Source organism: Daldinia vernicosa (assembly GCF_022497035.1).
Source record: "Daldinia vernicosa strain CBS 139.73 unplaced genomic scaffold F5Y00scaffold_15, whole genome shotgun sequence".
In the NCBI taxonomy this organism is placed as follows: domain Eukaryota; kingdom Fungi; phylum Ascomycota; class Sordariomycetes; order Xylariales; family Hypoxylaceae; genus Daldinia; species Daldinia vernicosa.
The window spans coordinates 372,422-393,695 of NW_025953931.1; the positions used below are offsets into that span (position 1 = coordinate 372,422).

General features: G+C 46.5%; 7 protein-coding genes across 7 annotated transcripts; 4 read left to right on the forward strand and 3 right to left on the reverse strand.

Moving 5' to 3' along the window:
• Window positions 1-433: 433 nt before the first annotated feature.
• On the forward strand, window positions 434-2,607 carry F5Y00DRAFT_233152 (cell division control protein Cdc6). The gene is made up of 3 exons (XM_048007270.1): window positions 434-555; window positions 612-794; window positions 851-2,607. The coding sequence occupies exons 1-3, from the start codon at window positions 507-509 to the stop codon at window positions 2,455-2,457; spliced, it is 1,839 nt and encodes a 612-aa protein (XP_047866286.1). The 5' UTR covers window positions 434-506; the 3' UTR covers window positions 2,458-2,607.
• A 752-nt stretch (window positions 2,608-3,359) lies between these two features.
• On the reverse strand, window positions 3,360-4,379 carry F5Y00DRAFT_260655 (NAD(P)-binding protein; the record flags this gene model as incomplete). Its single annotated transcript, XM_048011049.1, has 4 exons — window positions 3,360-3,619; window positions 3,683-3,962; window positions 4,046-4,289; window positions 4,339-4,379. The coding sequence occupies 4 exons, from the start codon at window positions 4,377-4,379 to the stop codon at window positions 3,360-3,362; spliced, it is 825 nt and encodes a 274-aa protein (XP_047866287.1).
• Window positions 4,380-7,866: 3,487 nt separating this feature from the next.
• Window positions 7,867-10,375, forward strand: F5Y00DRAFT_260656 (uncharacterized protein; the record flags this gene model as incomplete). The annotated part of the gene is made up of 2 exons (XM_048011050.1): window positions 7,867-8,334; window positions 8,402-10,375. The coding sequence occupies 2 exons, from the start codon at window positions 7,867-7,869 to the stop codon at window positions 10,373-10,375; spliced, it is 2,442 nt and encodes an 813-aa protein (XP_047866288.1).
• Window positions 10,376-10,913: 538 nt separating this feature from the next.
• F5Y00DRAFT_260657 (uncharacterized protein) lies at window positions 10,914-12,636 on the reverse strand (the record flags this gene model as incomplete). The annotated part of the gene is made up of 4 exons (XM_048011051.1): window positions 10,914-11,631; window positions 11,687-12,116; window positions 12,220-12,531; window positions 12,612-12,636. 4 exons carry the CDS (start codon window positions 12,634-12,636, stop codon window positions 10,914-10,916), a joined length of 1,485 nt encoding a protein of 494 aa, XP_047866289.1.
• Window positions 12,637-13,469: 833 nt separating this feature from the next.
• F5Y00DRAFT_252403 (NAD(P)-binding protein) lies at window positions 13,470-14,582 on the forward strand (the record flags this gene model as incomplete). Its single annotated transcript, XM_048009937.1, has 2 exons — window positions 13,470-14,386; window positions 14,453-14,582. The coding sequence occupies 2 exons, from the start codon at window positions 13,470-13,472 to the stop codon at window positions 14,580-14,582; spliced, it is 1,047 nt and encodes a 348-aa protein (XP_047866290.1).
• A 2,035-nt stretch (window positions 14,583-16,617) lies between these two features.
• On the forward strand, window positions 16,618-18,695 carry F5Y00DRAFT_268494 (uncharacterized protein; the record flags this gene model as incomplete). The annotated part of the gene is made up of 4 exons (XM_048012263.1): window positions 16,618-17,150; window positions 17,208-17,284; window positions 17,335-18,159; window positions 18,239-18,695. Exons 1-4 carry the CDS (start codon window positions 16,797-16,799, stop codon window positions 18,693-18,695), a joined length of 1,713 nt encoding a protein of 570 aa, XP_047866291.1. The 5' UTR covers window positions 16,618-16,796.
• Window positions 18,696-19,819: 1,124 nt separating this feature from the next.
• F5Y00DRAFT_233165 (putative cyclase-domain-containing protein) lies at window positions 19,820-21,228 on the reverse strand. The gene is made up of 3 exons (XM_048007271.1): window positions 20,929-21,228; window positions 20,169-20,848; window positions 19,820-20,083 (listed from the first exon to the last, which is right to left on the reverse strand). The coding sequence occupies exons 1-3, from the start codon at window positions 21,114-21,116 to the stop codon at window positions 19,908-19,910; spliced, it is 1,044 nt and encodes a 347-aa protein (XP_047866292.1). The 5' UTR covers window positions 21,117-21,228; the 3' UTR covers window positions 19,820-19,907.
• Window positions 21,229-21,274: the final 46 nt, after the last annotated feature.

A 21,274-nucleotide genomic window follows, 5' to 3' on the forward strand; every position in this document is an offset into this window, starting at 1 on the left:
TATACAAAGTTAGGTATTGATAAGCCATCGGCAGCTGGCGGTTTAAGAGACAAAGAATTCCAGCTGTACATACATAGGAGGTACCTAGGTACCTAACGTATAAGTCCGGAGTTCGCCTTATTCCAGTAGCTTGGATGGCCCAAGCTTTTACTAAGGCTAAATAAAGTGGGGTTATTAGTGGACTTGATAAAGCTGAAAGAGTGAGGAGAATTGGCGCGTCATGTTCGCGCTATGCCAAGTCCTTAGCCAGGGGTTAAAAGCTAGGGACCTTTCAAGGAAACAGGGGAAGTACGGCCTGCGCGTTGAAGCCACTTTACGCGACTTTCTCGCGTTCTGCGGACCCGCGTCTTCTCCCTTGCCAATTTCATCTTAGAGCTACACAGTAGTTTTCTTCTCTTCCCGTTTCTCCTGCAAACTAAATTCTCCACATCATAGGCAACTTCATCCTTTACACTTCACTTCTCATACTTCAGGTGCATTGAGTAAAACTACCTAACACAATCAAGATGGCGCGATCAACTCTCGGAAAGAGGACTAGGAGTACAAAAGAAATTGGTAAGAGCAATATAATTCAAATAATCTCCAATTGAAGCAACTGACACCGAGTCTAGAAGTTATAGATGCACCTACAAAACGAACACGGCGCCAGACACGTACTTGCTCACCCAATGACGAAAATGTAGACCCCGAAGAAACTACTACCGATGACAATCTCGATAGCCAAATTGGCGTCTTAAAGGTCACAGACAAGTCACCTTCCAAACGTATACGTAATGCAGAGGAGAGTGGAGAGGGTAAGAACATTTCACATTGTAGTTAATAAAGGAGCATTATCTGATTGAGTTTGTAGGTGAATGCGCACCGCCCACGCCACGTACGCCCAGTACACCTCGTTTCCGAGATGCCCTCTCAAAAGTCCCCGTTACCCCCCGTCATCGGGTTACGCCTACCGGAAGGGTCTCGAAACGCCTTTTCCCACAAACACCACTCACGCCTGCCGCCCTTCAGACTGTATACCATCACGCACGCCAACTATTTTCCCGAAGTGCCGATCCCGGTCAATTGATTGGACGTGACGATGAGCGTTCACAGCTAAAAGAATTTCTACAACGATGCTCGAAGCCCAACCCCAGTGGATGCATATATGTCAGTGGGCCACCAGGAACAGGGAAAAGTGCTATGATAAATGAAGTCACGCAAGATTTGGTTGAAACAAAAACTGTGAAGAAGGCCTACATCAATTGCATGAGCATAAAATCATCCAAGGATCTTTACGGAACTCTTATAGACCAAATTTGCGATGAGACAGACATTTCCGAAGGCGACGCCGCCACGACGGTTGAGAAGCTCTTCATACCACGAAAAAAGACAACGAGTGTCTACTTGGTCGTTTTAGATGAAATCGACCATATTCTCACTTTGGACTTGGAAAGTTTATACCGACTATTCGAATGGTCCATGCAAAAGTCATCACGCCTTGTGTTGATCGGCATTGCGAATGCGCTGGACCTAACAGACCGATTTCTTCCACGCTTGAAATCTCGGAACCTAAAGCCCGAACTCCTCCCATTTCTGCCATATTCAGCAGCACAGATCAAATCGATAATCACTACCCGTCTCAAGAGCCTTGTGCCTGAGGGTAGCCCGCTACCATTCATTCACCCAGCCGCCATTGAACTTTGCTCCCGCAAAGTGTCAAGTCAGACAGGTGACCTGCGAAAAGCCTTCGAGATATGTCGAAGAGCTCTCGACCTCGTGGAGGCCGAGACAAAGCAGAAACACGAGGCAGAGATTAAAGAAAAGATACTTCTCGCTACACCGTCGAAGAAACCTCTCGGGGAAAACAAGAATCTCTCCTCTTCGCCTAAACGATCGTCGGAGAAAGGTCCATCAGCAATGCTAGCAGAGTCATTAAGAGGCCTAACAGTAGAAACAGCACCTCGCGTAAGCATAGCACATCTGAACAAGGTCACAGCCGCCGCGTTCAGCAATGGAACAAACCAACGATTAAAGACCTTAAACTTGCAACAGAAGGCAGCATTGTGCTCACTCATGGCGCTAGAAAAGCGAAATAGGGCATCTCAAATGTCCGTTCCGACTACGCCGTCCAAGTCACAAAGCATTGCCCCAAGCATTAAACGATTATACGAGACATATAGTATACTGTGTACCCGAGAATCTCTTCTACATCCGTTGTCAAGCTCAGAATTTCGTGAAGTCATCGGCAGTCTCGAGACATTATCTTTGGTCTCTGCGGTGGATGGGAAGACAGGTTCCCTTGCTATGCTCCATACACCGAGCAAAAGGGGAAAGAAGGGTGGATTTGGGTCCGGCATCGGATTAGCGGACGAAAAGAAGGTTGCAAGCTGCGTTGGAGAGAAAGAATTGGAACAAGCCGTGGAGGGACTTGGCGTTGATATCCTAAGGAGCATTCTCAGCGGCGAAGCATTGGATTAGATTTTCAAAAGGACACGATCTTGCATAGACACGGCGTTGCATTACAGGCATTCATGAGGGCGTTACTTCGCATACCCAGAGATCATCCTCAGATGAGGATACGTTAGATACCAATGCATAAATGTTAATTAAAGACTTCCGTTATATCGGCTACCTTCGTATAATTATTCTAAGCTCCTTTCCCCACCTCCTAAGTACTTGCTATCAAGCCCCCTTTCGTCTACCACCTGTCCAGTTTCATTTCCTCCCGCTTTATTCAATCGTCACATGCCAGTTTTCTTCCCGGTTGTTGCTACCATATAGGATTAACATATTGAACAGTTCAATATGAACTAGTAACTCTGCGTGATGCGGTTATGCCGCTCCCAAGAGGTGCACGGGGTCGTACTAAGAGCTCCACGAATCGAGACCGAAGTGGCCATGCTATTATGTGGACTTGGCAATACATACGCGTGTTATTTCACTAGATAATAGTATGCACATGGCGTTTTGCTTTCATCAAAGCCAAACAGATTATTCTGCCACCCGATCCACTGACTAAATCCGTAAGTCACGGGCACTATTCTTATCAATGCATCATGAATATGTATCTGCCATAAAGCAGGTAAGAGCCATGGTTATTTGTGGGATCTGTCATCGGTTAAGGCCCTCTTGAGTTATGGAAGAGTACTCTATAATCTTCTTCGTACTCTAGCCTCCCACCTACGCGACAGATATCATTTGCTCTCAAGTAAATCGAGGTGTGGTAGAGGAAACGACACACAATAGGGGCGAAGTCAGTCTACTTTGTTACTGCCTTGTATGTACCTTATATGCCCTCCATTCCATACATCTTTCATTACATATGATACACGTTTTGCTTTAAGCCTACTAGGTACCTAGATAGCCCTAGACAGTGACAATCAAGTCTTCAAGGTAAGCGCCATACCACCATCAACCGGGTAAGCAACTCCTGTTATATAACATGACCTCGGGCTGCACAGGAAAAGTGCGGCGTCGGCAATATCATAAGCTGTGCAAAGCCGTTTGGTCGGTATAGTAGCCAAGAGCGATTCGACACTCATCTCCTCGGATATCTCCAATGTGTGCCGTAGCATAGGCGTATCAGTCCAATTAGGACAGATACAGTTCACTCGGATATTATGAACGCCGCTTTCCATAGCTAGATGTAAAAGCGTGTTAGGAAGCAGAGCAAATCGAGAGGTAACTCTGTTGTGACACTTACCAGCCGTCTTGGCAATTGCCAGCACAGCATGCTTCGACGCAGTATATGGCACTAATTTAGGGATTGGGAATATGGATGCTGATGAGCCTAGGAGGACAATTGAACCACGAGTCCCGCCTCGCTCTGGATGAGCAGAGTCGACTGTCACTAGTTCTTGCGACTTCATGACCGCTGAGATCAGACTGGTTATAAGGAAGGTCCCGTGGACATGGACGGCGAGGGATTTCTTCAACTCGTCGAAGCTAGCTTCGTCAACTGTCCGATATGACCATAATCCGGTCTTAGAAGTCAGCACTAGAAGTAAATCCCTGATATTTACCAATGATTGGTATTTAGTAAAAATATCCCGATGTCTGAACTTACTCCTGCGCAGTGTACACAGTAGTCAATACGGCCAAAAGACTCGATCATTTTGGCAACGGCTTGTTTGACCGATTCTTCGCTCGTGACATCAAGGTGAATTGCCTCGGCACGGAAACTAGGATTAGTAGCAACAGCAGTAGCTTCTGCGATGGTTTCTTCGGCAGCCTTGAGGTTGATGTCTGCCACGAGGAGGCCCTTAGCTCCCTCCTTTGCCAAAGCTACAGAAGAGGCTTTCCCAATTCCGCTTCCTAAAGAACATAAGTTATTGGCGCTCATAGACTATGATATTTTACTTGCCTCCTCCGGTAACAAATGCATTTCCAGTGATGTCCATGTTGCTATGGACTTCAAACCGTGCGGGCTATGGTTCAAGATTTGGGAATGTATTGAATATAAGAACGAGGGCAAGGTTATCTGGCTATTGGAGATTGTTAAAATTTAGGAACAACATAACATAGCAACTCTTATATAGACGTTCATACGCCGGTCATGGCTGGTATTCCCTGTCTGGATATTGGAGAACTGATAACCATTGCTGGTTCATCTGCAACCGGAGGCCACGGAGTGCTACCCAACCAATCATTATAACGAATGAATACTCGGATAGCTTTAATTTATCGTATCTGGTTTGGAGCATGAAGAAGATCATACCGGCCCGCTCCTCTATACCTCGGTATATCCGTGGGCAAGCAGTCTATTTGCCTACGTGATACCGCATTTCTAGACGGCACAATGCGAGAAAGTAGCTACTAATTCCTAGGTAAGTCTAAACTATAAGTGAATTAAATATTCTAGACAGCAACAAGAAATCGGGGCAAGGGTTAAACTTGAGTATTAGATAAAAGACTTCATCCCGCAGGCACATGGTATATGAGGTCTGGACTTCCATACAGAGTACTAACTGTAGCATTCTACCCCGAGAGACAGGGCAAAAGGAGCTCTCTACGTATTATTCCCCGCGCCCTCGGTGACCGCGATAACTTGGGTTCGGAGATTGGAGACCAATTAGTTAAACGGTTGCACATCGTCGACAAACTTCCGTCTATCATGGCCGATGCTACACGAAGCACGTGGGTAACCATTATAACGCCCTTGAGAGTCACACATAGGATAGGTGGATGGATCTATTTACGATCCCGATGCGGGGTCCCCATCATCCGTGCTGATAAAATAGGGTGGTAAGACAATGACGTAGGCATTGGTGAGGAAAATCAGGCAAGTCTTTTATGACCGGTGAAATCCAAAAGGGGATTCAACCTCGAAACAGCAGTTGTGTTGAATTTAACTGATCTAGTTAGTTAAAAGATCACCATAGTCAGGATTCGAAGACCGAGTGCAGGAAGATTCGAGTTTGTATTTCTATCGCATTTTCGAAGTAAAAGGGGTTGATGAGATGATAAGACTATGAAAACATTATGAAGCTGCTTTTTTTTCAGTAGGCTTAAATGTTACGTCTACTAAGAAACAGTACAAGATAACGGGTATGTAAGACCAAGGGCCTTTTGTTCTATGTGTTATGTTATAATGTCCATGAAACCTTTGGTAACCATACTGCTGGCCCCGATGCGACGCGATGGATATATTTACTCTTCTTAGTTTTTTTTGTTCTTGACCGGTCAACCAAGACCTCACATTTAAGTGGGCTCGTTCTGATCGATGAAGAACGAATAGAATTTATAATCAATGCATAGCTTAAAGCGACCCAAGAAATAGAACAGTAATCAGGGCCGACTGAAGAACTACTATGTATTTGCGTTAACTAAGGGGTAGAAGTTGTTAGGTAAGTCTTGGTTCGGACTTAAGATCATGTGACTTCCCCACACGAACAAGCATTCCCCTAACTGCCCCTAGTACGAAGTAATGCACAGACTATTTTCGGCTAGGTGCCGATGAGCTAAGCTCTACTTGGACAAAAGCTTGTCTGACCTCGTTAGTTCGTTTGACTGTGCTTATCGAAGCTAAAACCGTGAAAAGCTAAAGTCATGCAACCTAAGCTAAATCCCCAAAACCATGCATGCGATTGTCTGCATACTCTTTAAACATAGAACCTTTTATGGGCATTCGCTTCTAAATACACCGAAGTAATGGAATTGAGACTTGAAGTACTTATGCCTTAACTTCTGATAAGATTTTTAACCTTAGAGCGGAGTACTATGAGCGGTGACACGCGAAAACGGAGATCATGGCCGCTTAAAGGAAGTTTACATATACATATCTATTAGGCAAACCGCACACGACATGCGCAGTATACCTAAGCGAACGTCTTTGTTTGGGACATATTTGGCTGAACCATAATTGAAAAACTCCAAACTCCGGTCAGCTGCCGTTGGGTTGGGAATAAGGATAACCCTGCCGACCGAGTAGGCCGAAGACCGCAAAACAGCTGCGCCTTTAGATCCTTACGTGGCGTGGCGGCTTACCATATCCAGGTTCTGTCTTCCATGTCACCGAAGCAAGTCTCGTGAGCTGCATGGTGTACTGTGAGACCTTTGTACATACGAACGTTTACAATCCCGATAGGTGGCTAACGGAGGGGGGGAATGGACTCACTCACCTTGACGCTACTAAGTTTGTGGCCCCTCGGTTAACTAGCCCGCGCATCGTAATGCGTACCTAGGTACGAACTGTGGCCTATTACTATTGCTGTCAATCGTCTAGTAAGATATTAGTGAGAGAAATATCTCATAGCCGGAGTCCTGACGCTCATCCGATGTTACCCAATTCTAAACCAACATGCTTTTTCATTAGAAACTAATAAGGGTCCATTCCGGATACGGCGGCGCATATATGTGGGAAACACTACGTGCGCTAGGTCAAATGTCCCCAACGATTAGTTAGATGTTGGGTTTGAATCCATATAATCCATAATAATCCATAGTGTAATTCGATAGGTGGCTGGTTACGAAGATGGTGGCTTATACATACCTACATAACTAGTTCTACTTGTGAAACCTGTGATTAATCTTGAGAAACTCTTGCCGATGTGCTACACCAGTGTACCTAATTGAATTTCGAAGTCTTACAAGATTATCTAATATCAATTTCGCTTAGGCACCTGTCTATTTAACGTCCAACATTGAAGGTTTTTTTTTTCTAGCGAAACGGGATTTCTTCCGGGGTCGGGCTTTATGGATGTACGCATCCAAACTTAAAACCTCCAGCCAATTTTAGTGCAGTCTAGAGCCAGCCAGCCAGCAGCAAAAGCAAGCAACCGCGTCCATTATTAGACCCGGGGTAAGCTTCTTACATCTTACGTTAGGTACATAACCTCCTAACCTAACGCTTGTACAACATACAAGACCCTATAATACCCCTCCGACGCTACCTAACCTGCCTAACCTAGTGCCTACTAACCTCCTACGCAACCTAATAATAACAATAAAAGCTGGAGGTCCCATCTCTTGGCATCCCTTCCCAAACCCAAGTCCCTTTTCTTACCAAGCCTCTCCCACAGCTTGGCACATGCAACACCCAAGATCTTGGTGAACTTTCTCCCGAAAGCCAATCCCAACTAAGCGCATCTCGAACTTTTTTTTACCTTTCGCGTGTTCATTCGGCGTCCTAGCCATAGGACTCCTCTAGGGGTCCTCAATATCGCCGCCGTCGCCTTGGCCGTCCCCCCTTTGTCCTAGTCCTCGACCGTGACTACCGCGACCTCTCGATCGTGAAACACGCGAAGGCCGATCCCGTCCGCTGCCCGAGCGACTTTTCGTTTCTTATCTCGGCTAGGCCTCGAACGGACTATTGGGTAGTTGACGACGGTATCCGTGTGGTGTCATGCAAGACACGCACGGCGTTGTCAATTGAGTTTAGTTGAATAGATGGGTTCCGACGCCGACAAAGGTCAGAACTTGCCGGCCGAAGACCCGCCATCTAGGCCCTCCTTATTTTCTCGTCTGACGTCGCCTCTTCGCTCCCGAACACGTAATCTCGCTGATTTCCACATTCGCCTCCAAGAGCCTCATCGCCAATATTCTGCTGGCGATCACGTCAGGGGTCACGTTGTCCTTTCTGTCGTTAAGCCGATTCGCATAACGCATTTGACTGTCGCCCTACACGGATATGTTCGCGTCTACAAACATGCTGGTGCTGGCGCACAGCTTAGTCCCGTCAATCCCGCTGTGATTTCCCACGAAAGGAGCCGAAGCGTTAGGTATTGCGGGAATGGGCTGGCTTCTCTCTTTCAGGATGAGCAGGTTCTGTGTGGTGAGGGGAGGCTCAAGCCTACAAGATTCGAATTTGAATTCGACCTCATATTTCCTGCCAAGGGGCTACCAAGTAGTATTGATGTATGAACTGCCTTGCCTTGATGATGCTTTTACTGCTAGCCAATAATGCTAATACAAACTGTTATAGTTCGAGAGAGGGACGATATCCTACATGGTCACGGCCACATTAACGCGGCCGACTTCGATAGCTGCAACTTCTAGTTGCGAGACGAAAGTAGCGCTCATAGAAAAGGTGGATATAGGTGTACTTGCCCCTCCACGAGAGCGGAGGGTATGTATGCAGACTTTACGGAGACGACCGAAAAAGAAAAAAAGACCGGTGCCGGCAGTCGCATCAACTGCCCATCGCGGCTCGGTATCTACAGAAGGGCGGGAACCGGCGTCGGACCTCGACTCTACAAGGGTAAACGAAAATTCCAACGGGAGTTCCGTTAGTCTGGGAGAAGTGACAACGTCGGTCGGGCCGCCCGGAAACCATTTACCGCGAAGCCCATTACGGAGCGACTTAATACCGCATGACCTACAGAGTGAAATCAGTGGCGATAGTGCAGTTAGCAACAACAGCGGCTCTAATAGTGCCAGAGGTGCCGATGCCAGCGCCGAATCTGTGGCTGCGAGTAGGTTGTCGGGGAGTGATGAGAGAGAAATAACCGCGACCGTTGAATTATTGAAAGGAGGCTGTCTTCCTGGAGATATATTACCTGTTAAGATCAAGGTTGAGCATAACCGCCGCATGAAGAGTATGCATGGTATTATTGTCACGTTGTATCGCCAAGGTCGCGTAGATTATTCACCACCGCTGTCCTTATTCACGGCGGAGCTCTCTAAAGAAGATGCCAAGCGACTAAAGCACGAAGAGTATTATCCAAGATCAAGGACTGGACTTGGGGGGCTATCGTTGTCCTCTGCTGGTTCTTGTAGCGTTTTTCGAAAAGACCTATCTCAAGCGGTTGCGCCGCTTATAATCGATCCTGTCACGCTTACAGCGAATATTACGACGTCTATTAGAATACCCGAAGATGTATTTCCGAGCATTAAAAATGTCCCTGGGGGCTTAATTAGTTTCAGGTATCACGTTGAGGTAGTTCTCGATTTGGGCGGAAAACTCGCGGGCCAGTCCACTGGAAGCTCTCAGCAAGCAAATAGGATTGGATCTTTAGGGGTTCCGGGTGGCAATCCTGCCTCAACGGTCGGATCATATGATCTGAAGCGACTTGCCAACTGGAATGGTACAATAGTCGACACCGATCACTTAAGACGTGAAAAGGGCGTTATATCCGTGTCCTTTGAGGTTGTAGTTGGGACTATGGACTCCACCCGCTCTCGAGGCAAATCTGTGGTGCGCCCGTCGCTCACGATTCAACCGCCTCCTTCGGAAGATATCCACGGCGAGAACGATGAGCTGAACTATACCTGGCAAAATGAATTTGACGGTGGAAATAACTATAACGGAGACTTCGCGTCTGGACAACGCGAACCGTCGCCCCAAAATTATTATCCGCCAGGAGCCTCTCCTCAAACGTCCTATTATGAGTTTCAAGACCGGGAATCACATGCTCCTGTCTATGTCCCACCACCAGAGGTACCCAGGCAGAGCGAGCTGTCGGAAAAGGAGCGCGTTCGCCAAGCAGAGCAGAGGTTGTTACCTAGCCAGCCGCCACTGCAACCTGAAGAATCGGAAGCTGGCCCATCGCAGGCATCCGCACCGATTGATGAATCCGCTCGTCCGACTAATGGTAATCATGATTCAAGTAACCACACTTCACTACCGGAGCAGGAAGTGGATGTCGGAGAACCGTCTGCGCCTATACTGACAGATCTAACGCCGACATATCCCCCATCTTCATCTAATGTCGATGACAAACAGGAGCTTGAGCGTCGGCGTCTTCTCCAGGAAGCTAGTGCGCCCCCAGAGGTTCCGGAAGACTACGAGGGCGAGGGGCCATCTGCACCAACACTTGGCCCATCAGGGAGTGTGGAACCCACAGCTCCAGTTATTCGTGATGACCACGACTATGGAAATCTAGATGCTTATCATGACATCGCCGGACCTTCAGAGCGGACCGTGAGATCAGAACCATTACCGAGATATGAGCGATAACGTAACAACTCGTAATAAAAGATAAGTCAATTACCCAGAAATACATTACTGTGTGAATACCCTTATCGGTGTTTAAGGGGTTAGAATGGAGGACTTCTACACGATCAACTACGGAAGAGAAAATACCCCGCCAACTCTTCACATTTAAAAGTTGTATGATAAGGAGATTTCGCGATGGACGCCCTACGTCGAAGCGCTTCGGCTACTGCTTTAGTCATTTTACATTGCTCAGCAAGGGTGTCACGGGTGTTTGGGTTATACGTCTGCATATATGGGTTGCGGCAGGCTAAAAGTAACTGATTAAATGAGAACATCTACATTATCATTATACTTCGAATTGGTTTCCATGTATTTCATGGTAAAGGTGTTTTGAAATATACGATCCGAGACCGCTCGACTAATAAAACACTACCTGATGTTCAAGTTTATACACTACTAGGAAGGACTCATGAAGCAATACCCAAAACACAACGCTAAGTCAACGCTAAGTCGAGTGAGTTAATACAAACAAAGCCACGGCAATGTCGAAGCCAGTCTGTCAATCGAATTCCAGACATAAACCTAAAGACATAGTTGAATCGAAGACGGCCTTTCCGGGCGCATCTTGCACAACCCCCACCCACATGAACGAATCCAGCACGGCGCACATGGCAGGCCACGAGTCTATACCACATAGTTCGAGATTGACACGCAGCCAGGCCTTCAACCAAGCCTCATTATTAACCCCGCCAAACACGGAAAAGGCACCAACAGTTAGCAGCCAGAGAAGCAGCCGTGGAGTGGTGAAGTTGTTTATACCACTAGATTCGTTATCCGGGGCGGGGAACTCGAGGTTCACAAGATTGTCCTGGTACATAGTTGGAAAATGCGTATACGGTAGCCGCACGCTGGCCCACTGTAGGAACACGCTGGAACAAAAGGCTAGTAGGCCTAAGCGCACGACCTCGGAGAGAGAGCCACGCGTAAAAGACATATGCAGTAGCCGGTACATGACCGAGGCCATGGTATCAAGTAGGTCTCCTTTGGGTAGTTTTTGACCGGCGGCGGCGGCGCGGTTGACAAGAACACAGAACTGCTTCATCGTGCGCCACGCAGTGGCCAACTCTATATCGAGGGCAGCGAGAAGCGGCTCGTCTTCGGGATCGGCGGTGATGCCGTGTAACATGAAGTCCGGGTATGGCCAGTACGGCTCCCGCACCAGGTCGGAGAAGAATATGGGTTTGGTGCCACTATGTAAGGCCATTCCCACGTCGCACCTGTATAGACTGTTAAAAGGGGTAAGTAGAGGGAAGGATATGATGTCAATCTTACCTTAGCAGTTCAATGACAAGCTTCTCGTTTTTCAGACCCTTTAGCCCCCCGTTCAAATCGACTATTTTGCGAAGCCCTAACATATGGTGTCCAGCTGTTTCGTGCTCGCCCATAATGTGGGCGTGGAAAGCGAGGCATAGCACTACTGCGGCCGTACTGAATGATGACTTGACTACCATGTTGTGCTCTGGCAGATCTAACCTCTCGCGTAGGAGTCGTAGTGTCTTGAGCATATGTGGATACGCCGACGTAGGCCTCTTGTCTGGTCTACGGCCTGACATCAGGTCAAAGTAGGCCCGTGTCGAGAAAGCTAGGGCGTGGAGATATGCGGCGTCGACGGTGAGGGCCTCCATCCAGGTTGACTTTTCCTTCACATCGAAAGCAATGCATGATTGTAAGGGGAACAGTAGTTTCTTCGCGATGCTAGAGACTACGTGGATATGTATAAGAATGTGGTCCAAGTATACAGAGGGCTGGGTAAAGGGCGTTTTGGAGGTATGGGGTACTCGGTGATATTTAGGCCATATACTTACATTCCAAGATAACAGCGACGCTGGAGTCTTCTATCGTGTCGGCGAACTGGATGAAAGATAAATCGCCACCGACTCTTCTAGGGACCACGACGGGGATTAACGTGATTGGCGCGGTATCATCATATTCCTCCTCACCTGATCTTGATCTAGAATTATGCAACCCTTCCAGGCCGTTTGATTCTCCTGCTTTATTATTTTTCGGACGTAAGATCTTTCCGCGGTTCTTACCCATCATCACATGGCTCCGGATGAACTTCCGCATTTCGGGATCGGGCTTTTTGGTGCCTGTAGATACTATGAAGGGCATGTCCCCTGCCCGGTTGGGTAGGTACATATGTGAGCTTCGATTCTCGGATAAGTAGGTACCTAATAGATGATTATGTGTTCCTTACCTGAACTCTTGGGGGCTGGCGCCATATCGTCGGCCAGGTACCGACGAGGGGCTATACACGGAGGGATAGCCAACTGGTATAACCGGTATCAGTGGCTTCCAAGAAAGATCATGAGGAGCAGGCAGGCTGCCACGATTGGGATTCGTTCTCTGTGGGGATTGTATTTGAGCTTTTAGATTGTATGCCCAGATGGGTATACCGCAGGAGAGAAATAGACAAGATTGATTTCCTAGATGGGAAAACAGTCGATGTATGAGAATATTGGCATAGATGGATATTTAAAGCGTGCCTTAGGTAGTTAAATGAGTTTATAATGTAGGGTCTCCGAGATTCGTCAAGTATAGACGGGCGTGCGATGGTCGTATAACGGTGCTCACTATGCTAAACCTCATCTGGTTAAGCGTCGTCAAGATTGTTTGCCGATTTGGGTATAGACTCTATGTGCCGTAGCGGCGGATGCTGGATTCGAAATAGAAGCCGGCTCCTATTGGATGAACATTATGCAAAGATGAGGATCCCGATCCCTGCATCTTCTAGCACTGCCGGGAGCTTGTCTCTATTGTAGAAAGTCTCCGTTCAAGATGCCGACTCATTGTTGTGAAAATAGAACTTCACCAAGCTTGTTGCGTGGACAGGAGAGAACGAAACGTAGTCAACGTCATGGCGTTCCGTATCATATATAAGATGCCAGCCCCGTCACAATGCTGCTATTCATTCATACTCGCCAACACATCGGAATTTCCAAGCTACCAGCCAAGGTATAAGATTACCTACCTTACCTACCTAGGTACAATACATAGTGCAGCTATATAAGTATCGATCTGGAATCACAACTCAGATTATATCTTCAAAAACGCAATGGCTACTTCAAAAGACCTACCACCATTCGACGTCGGATTCGGCAGTATCTTTGTGCAGAATCAATTCCGGACCAAGCCCCAACATCCGCCGAGCACTATCGACCTTACCGGGAAAGTTGCTCTCATTACTGGAGCCAATACCGGCCTGGGATATGAAGCTTCTAAGCAAATGCTTGCTCTCCGTCTATCTCATCTAATCATTGCTGTCCGAAATCAAGCAAAGGGGGACGCAGCCGCCTCCAAACTTCGAGCATTGCATCCAAAAGCAAAAATCGAGGTTATGATCGTGGATATGAGCAAGTACAGTTCCGTCCAGGAGTTTGCTCAGCGTGTCGATAATCAGTTGCCTCGGCTAGATATTGCCATTCTCAATGCAGGTGTAATTAAATTAAAATACACCACGGAGCCTAGCACTGGCCACGAACAAATTCTCCAGGTGAATTACCTATCGACGATATTCCTTGCCATCCTGCTGCTCCCTATCCTCAAAAGGAAGTCCCCACCCGGAACCCCCGGCCGGCTTACAATTGTCAATGCGGCCTTGGCACTCACCGCACCTCTACCGAAGGCCGTCGGCCACAAATCCATCATAGCGACTCTGGATGACCCTAAGAATTTTACTCCGAATGCTGACAAGAACTACAATATGTCTAAGGTCTTGGCTCAGATGTTCGCCTATAAGCTTAGCGAGTACGTATCTGCGGACGATGTAATCGTTAACCTGGTGTGTCCGGGTTACGTTAAGGGCACCGAGCTTAGCCGGGACGTCAGTATCATTCTAAGGCCCATGCTGGCCCTGTTTTCCGCTATAGCAGCGCGGACGGTGAGGGATGGCGCCTCGACTTACTTGGATGCGGCTTTGGTCAAGGGAAAGGAGTCACACTGTTCGTTCCTCATGAGTTGGAAGGTTTCACCGTAAGTGTCTATAATTACACGCCTCTTTCCTTTTCTTGCTTAAGTACTAACTCAGTAATAATCCAGGTTCAACTCCTTTCTGTATACTCCTGAAGGAAAGGATGCGGCAGACCAATTGTTCGACGAGACAATGAAAGAGTTAGAGTTTGCCAACGTTAGAGGCATTCTAGAATCGATGAGGAGTGCAACGGCTTGATTTTAAACTTTTTAGGGGGGCGAAGAGGGCGCTAAGGTGGTTTGGACTTTTCACAAGGACACATCATATGTAAGATGTAGATTCTATTAAAGGTAGTAATAATCATGCTATATCTACTTGTATACCTTCGACCTACTAACCTTAAGTATTTACACCAAATGTAGCTACTATGGCCTCTCCATAATCTCGACCTATATGTGTATCTAATCCAGGGGGGTGCCCAGATAGCTCTATATATAAATAAGTAAGAATCTTGTATTATGATTCTACGTAGGAGATAATTACATTGATTTTTAAAACATTTCCCTTCTGATTCCATCATCCTAGGGAGTAAATAATGAGATCGCAATCGCTCGCTAACTGTATCAAGCCACAAGAACAAGACCCATTGGACTGGGGGGTTAACTACCTAGGTAGGTAGCTACCAATGGGAGTAGTCAGCTTCAGCCATGAAAGCCATATCTAGTAAATATTCTTGCATCCCAATCCTCTTGTTTTCGAATTGGATCGGCCCGCATCGATTTGGACGTACGAACGCGGAATAGGGTATATCATCAGGGTAGATTTGAGACGCTACATGCTGGCCCATCCACTTAAGATAGTCAACACGACATCCTAGGCAGTAGTCAGGAACAGATCCCCCTTCAGGAATAGTTAACGGAAGCTGTCCATCACGAGTGAAGCGTGGGTCGTAGGGCCGTATTCTTATTTCGTGACCACATTGGGGATAGATGAGAGGAAAGCGGCACAAGGGGCAATCTGGTCGGACATTATCGTTAAAACGAGTTCGGGTCCAATCATCAATACCCCTGAAGCCAAAAAAGTGACCACAAGGTAAGACCGCCATGGGTTCCGATAGAGACATGTCCTGTGGGTCCCTCGAGCGTGGTGTTCTTGACATTATGTCTAATGGGGTCTGAGATATATGACAGGTTAAATATAGCTCAACGCGTCGTCCCGCGGAGTCTAATCCATACTCGACATAGTGGGCGATGTCACCGAATACAGATACATTGTCGTTAGTTATGACACGAACATTTTTTTCGAGTGCCTTTCGGTATGCTGAGTAACTTATAGGTTGCGGTGGGTATGCTCGTACAATTCCTGGAGGTGGAGTATTGCGGACGCTGCTATAAATGTCTTCTGTGACTCCCGGAGGAAGAGGGGTGGCGCATGGCTCGTGATCCATAATTTCTCCTTCTAACGTATTATAGATGTCCCTACAGCCTCCAGGCATTGTTGCGAGAGTAAGTTTGATAGCGTAGACACGTAAACCAAGGTTTTAGGTCGGGTTAAGGTTGCTTGACGAATCAAACAGGCGATTGAAGCTGAAATATAGGCAGAAACAGACTTAAAAAAGTAAAAAAGGGGGCTCCTGATCCGATACAAGGCCTTGTTTGAACTATCTTAAACAATTGCTTATAATACCTGACAAGGGAAACAAACCTCGAATTCGATTACAATAGGCTTGTTCGGGGGACAAAAAGACCACTGTTTCAAAAATAGTTATATGCTAAACCCGTTATTTGTCTACTACCTAGGCCAAAGGACAGGGTCAGATAATAGTATCTGCTATGAAAGAATGTTGCAGGAGAGCTCTGGTCACTCGGATAATATATACACCTTATGCACTACCTTATAGATTATTGATGGCTTTCTTAATAAAAGCCTTTATTGGAAAATAGAAAGGTAAAAAGAAAACTTGAGGATGAAATAATTATCCATGTTTTAAAGGAAGCACAATGGTGATAAATGCGAAAGATCTAGTTTTCTCCTTTTGTACCTTAGAATTAATAGCCTCACCATAGAATTCCCAAGAAATGCAGATGGTTTTTGCTTACCTTGTAATATGACAATATGAGATTTTCTCCGATGTATTTTGAATCTGTATTTAGCCACCATTTTTATGATTGGTTTGCTGAAATACCAAGTTATCACAATCTCTGATAACTCCGAACTTTTTCCATTTTATCATGGTTGCCATAAGGCTTACCCAAGGTTGATCACCAGGCTTGGAAATACTGGCTATGCAATGGCTGTGCTGAATAGGTGCCTAACCTAAAGCCTTACCAATACAACCACGTCTCTACATATAGAGCTTCAAGATTAAAGGCTCTCGATAATCTGAACATACTTAAATCGTATTTTTCCAAGTCGCGAGTTATAGTCGCAGTCCCTACATTTACTGGGCGGGTTCCTTCAATCGCTTTCATCATGTCATTTGGATTCTCAGTCGGTGATATCCTGGCGGGCGCGCAACTGGCATATACGCTTGGTAAAGCCCTGTCGGACACGAAGGGGGCTTCGAGCGACTATCAGGAACTTATTTCGCAGCTTCATGTGGTTCATAAGGTTCTAATCCAAGTCGACCAACTTCGTGCGGCAAATCAGCTTGCACAGGCAACTATTAACGCCCTTCTCTTCACGATTAACTCCGCAAGTGAGGCAATTGAGAAATTTCTTACTCAATACGAGAATTATGAAGAGAGTCTACGACAGGGCGGTTCGGGTAAGATTCTTAAAGATGTCTACAAGAAAGGGAAATGGGCTACTCAGATGCCCGATAAGGTGACGCCTACTCTGACATATGGAATAGTGGCTCAATACTCATGATTCATCAATTAGGTTCGAGATCTGAAAGGAACCTTAGCCACGATGCTAGCAGCTATCAATTGCCTTGTATCTCTAGCATGTTACTACAAGTATATTCACCCTGTTACCGTCCTTAAGAGCTTTCTAATAGAAATGGCAGTACTGGTTATGATAGATTTACAGCGGCGATATACCCAGATTATGATAAAGAACAACAGGGACATGATGATACAAGCTGGGGAAAAGATATAAAACTTACGGCCAAGATGTTTCGCGACTTTCATAACCTAACAGCGTGTCCTGGGTTTAATAAACAGGGCGCCCCGGAATACTTCTTCCGACCTGGTCAGATATTTTCGGCGCAGATCACCTCTTCTTGGAGTCTACAAAGTCACCGGGGATTTAGGAAGGTTGACTTTGGAAACCTCCCTCTTGAACCAGTTTCAACGCTCAAGGAGAAGGCTATTGCGGAAACTATTGAGGACAGAGGCAAGCGACTTGCCCAAATTTGGGGACTCCCCTTAGAGAGAATGGTTCAATACTGCGAAAGTAGTCGGCAAGATCCTACTAAAGTCATCTGTTTGCTTTGTAGAACCAAACTACGGGCGCAAGATGCCAGACAAGATGCCACACCATGCCCTAAAGACGATTGGGCCAGCTGCCATTTTCGCGTTCATCATTGGGAATACTATTTATCAATGCTACCTCGGGAGGTTTCTGAAGGTCTAGAGATGGATATGAGGGTAAAATTGGTGCCTCCTGAGAGTCTTGCAAGCCCTATTCCAGGCTCGAGCTTCTCGAAGGAGGCATGGATAAATTTAACCCATGTAGTAGACCCCACGCCAATCATGACTGACCAAGAATTAATAGGACGCTTCAATGTGTCATCTTGGTTCGACGACTATCTAAGAGGCCCGGTCCTTATCCAGCGCTTTGTAGTTGTCCGTCAAGGAGTAGACAGATGTCTCTGTCTCGGGATCCACACGTAAGCGAACGGAACTCCCTACTAAGATTTGTTCTCGGTTTGCGTGATGACTTTTAGCTGACATACTCGTAACATACAGATACTCTCGACGGGGTTGTGGGGATCAACCGGACCAGGAGCTGTTCGGAATTCTTCATTCAAGTGAAGAGCCACCTCCTCCCATGGCTAACGAAACAGGGATGGTACTTGCCCCCGTACGGATGAAATCTGATCACCCATCGACAGCACTTTCACGGACTGCAAGAATACACTATGGTCGCGCATACGAGATCTCTCACGATATACCAGTCCAATCTATTGGGCTAATCCAAGATGCTTCTATGGAAGTACTACTTGACCAATTCGAAGCAACCGTGCCTAGAAGAAGAGATGAGGGCAGTGGTGCAACTCACAATCAGATTCCTCAACCACAGATAGAGGCGGCGAACTTGGATGTGGCTAAGTCAATCCGGGAGGACGTCGCTACCGTACTAGGCAATTGTATGTCTCCAGCCGAAAACCAGCCGCCTAAGAAATGGGAACTTCTGGAATACTGAAACAAAGGTCGTATGATAATAGTTGCGCTGGTGGTTAGGATATAGGATAAGTCAAAGAGCCCTCATTGAAGAATAATGACCGAGAGGACATGCACCTATACGCAAGACGATTAACACGAGATTGATCAGAGTGTTTAAGGCCTAATATATGTGTATTACAGAACGAACATAAATAGGGAGGACTTTCCCCTCAGGCAAGAGGAGAGAAGCCAAGGACCTTGAGATCATAGATAATTATTAGTTAAATATGAACTATATGTTACAAGTCCAATAGCCCTTGTCACAAATTTCTCAATAGCAAGTTTCCATGAAACATCCAGCGGGAACGTGTTCATATACAAGACTAACAATGTGTAGCTTAGAGGACCACATGACCAGAATATACCTATATATCACAGTGTTTTGAGGATTTCAACCTAAGCAACTTTGCATAGCTTCTCAATGTATAAGAGAAATAGCCTATGATGGACATCCAGAGCAAGTTACCTGTGAGCCCGCACCATTATAATAGCAATGTCCGCCAACACAGTTCACCACACATACGGAACAGTCCGGATACCAATCCGCTGTAGCACACCCATAACCGCTTTGTGCCGGGAGACAATCGCTATATGGTGTTAGGTATTTGCCAGTCATATAACTAGTGGAAACCATAGGTATTCATGCTTACTCTGCGAAGGACGCCCCGAACAATGTAGCAGCAATGAGAAGATAGAGTCTCATGATATAAGTCTGGATTTGCAGCTGATTCTCGCGTCTATGGGGTTTAGAAGTAGCTGACAGACTTATGGACGGAATATTGAAAGGCAGAAGCTTATACTTAAGGTATTGGACTCGGACTACGGTATATCCAAAGTCAAAGTATTTATGAAGCCTGAAGTTTATAGAGCTTATTAAATGCCTGACGGTACAGTAATCTATGCGTGTGATATTCGCTGGACGATCAAATACCACCTGCCCTACTCGTATTCGGTGATATAAATACTGTCGTTTAACTTTAATAACTGATAATCCAACTTAAAGAATGAGTTTAAGCATCCCTACTTTAGGTAGGTAGTTATGCTTATAATGATCCTCTTATAGACTAGGCACTGAAGATTATTCCAGGTCTTGGAAAATGGCAATTCACGCAATGAAACATTATTATATTGATTTCGACGGCCTGGCGCATTCTTTTATATACAATCCAGTGTGCTACTGGCCACAATAGACCTAGAAAATGGCTAAGGCATTCGGCGGAGACCCAATCAGCCCGGGAATGTTCAAGGGTGCCGATGTAAGGAGAAAGCTATACCGTCCCGAAGCCCTGCAGTGCTCAGAGAGCGCCTTGAGATCCCAGAGTTCGCCGATCGACATGCCGAACATCGATAGCAACCAAGGATGGAGGACTGCCAGCAATGTAAGTGAATTTCTCTTTATTATCGAGCGTGGCATAGGAAGGTGTGGTAATATCGCAGGTCTGTGTAAACTTACATAGGTCCATTGGGCTACCCACCGTCCCATCCTCTTTAAGAGGCATCAGAGCCTCAAAAGCCCAGGAATCGCCCGCCACGGCAGCGAAATGCTTATTCCACAGCCATTTGGCAGTATCGAGAACACCATGCACGCCGGAAACTGTCCCGTTCTGTAGTTTTGCAAAGTCTTCGGGACGTGGTGCCTGTAGTATCTCAGTAAGCCCCGTACGGACGATGAGAACATCACCTTGTCGGAACTCGACACCTTGATCCTTAGCTACTGCCTCGATTTCTTCAACTGTGATGCGATGACCATCAAGGGGGTGGAAGACGGCTTGCTCCCCGGTTTTGCCCTCTGCCTTAGCACGTTTCTCCGCCCATTCCTTGAAGTCAATGAGAACACCCCTTGTTACCAATCCGCCTGCCGCATGCCAATGGTCTAATGTAGGCGTGGTGTTTACAGAGGTATACGGCACGGCAAGTGCTTCCTTATTAACAGTAATGCCGTTATAAGGCAACCCGGATGGTTGGTGATGCCAGTGGACGAGACTATCCCACTGACTACTCAGTTGCGTGTTGAAATGGATCTCATCATCCCAACCTATCCCTTCAGATAATCCCGCTTCCTGTAAAGTCATTTGCTTATGCACGGGGGCTATCCTCCCCGGCAGCGGGAAAGCCATAGCATTGAGAGGCCAACTACATAGCTTCATATAAGCTAAATCCAGAATCTATACCTAACCTAGCGATGGCGACGTAATAGACATAGTTAGACTTACTTTAAAGAGATGGATATGCCATCTCGCGCCTCGCTGAAAGCCTCCTTCGTAACAGATGGTGTCACGAGGTTTAAAGTGCCTAAAAGGTCTTTCTTGCCGTCCTTGTCGAAGATACCCCAGGCGCATCCTTGGGGCATATCGGGGACTTTGGGGAGGTTATCGAACTCCGGCACATTTACGGCACCCATCCTTTCGAATCGTGCCTGCAGTGTTTAATAATCGAACGATTTTATACGGCACGGAGTTACAACATCTACGTGCTACGATGCTATAGATGTATTTTAGACAGTTCATGGTACGATATATATTAACGTGTACAACAATTTCCTTTACATTGGCATCGCTG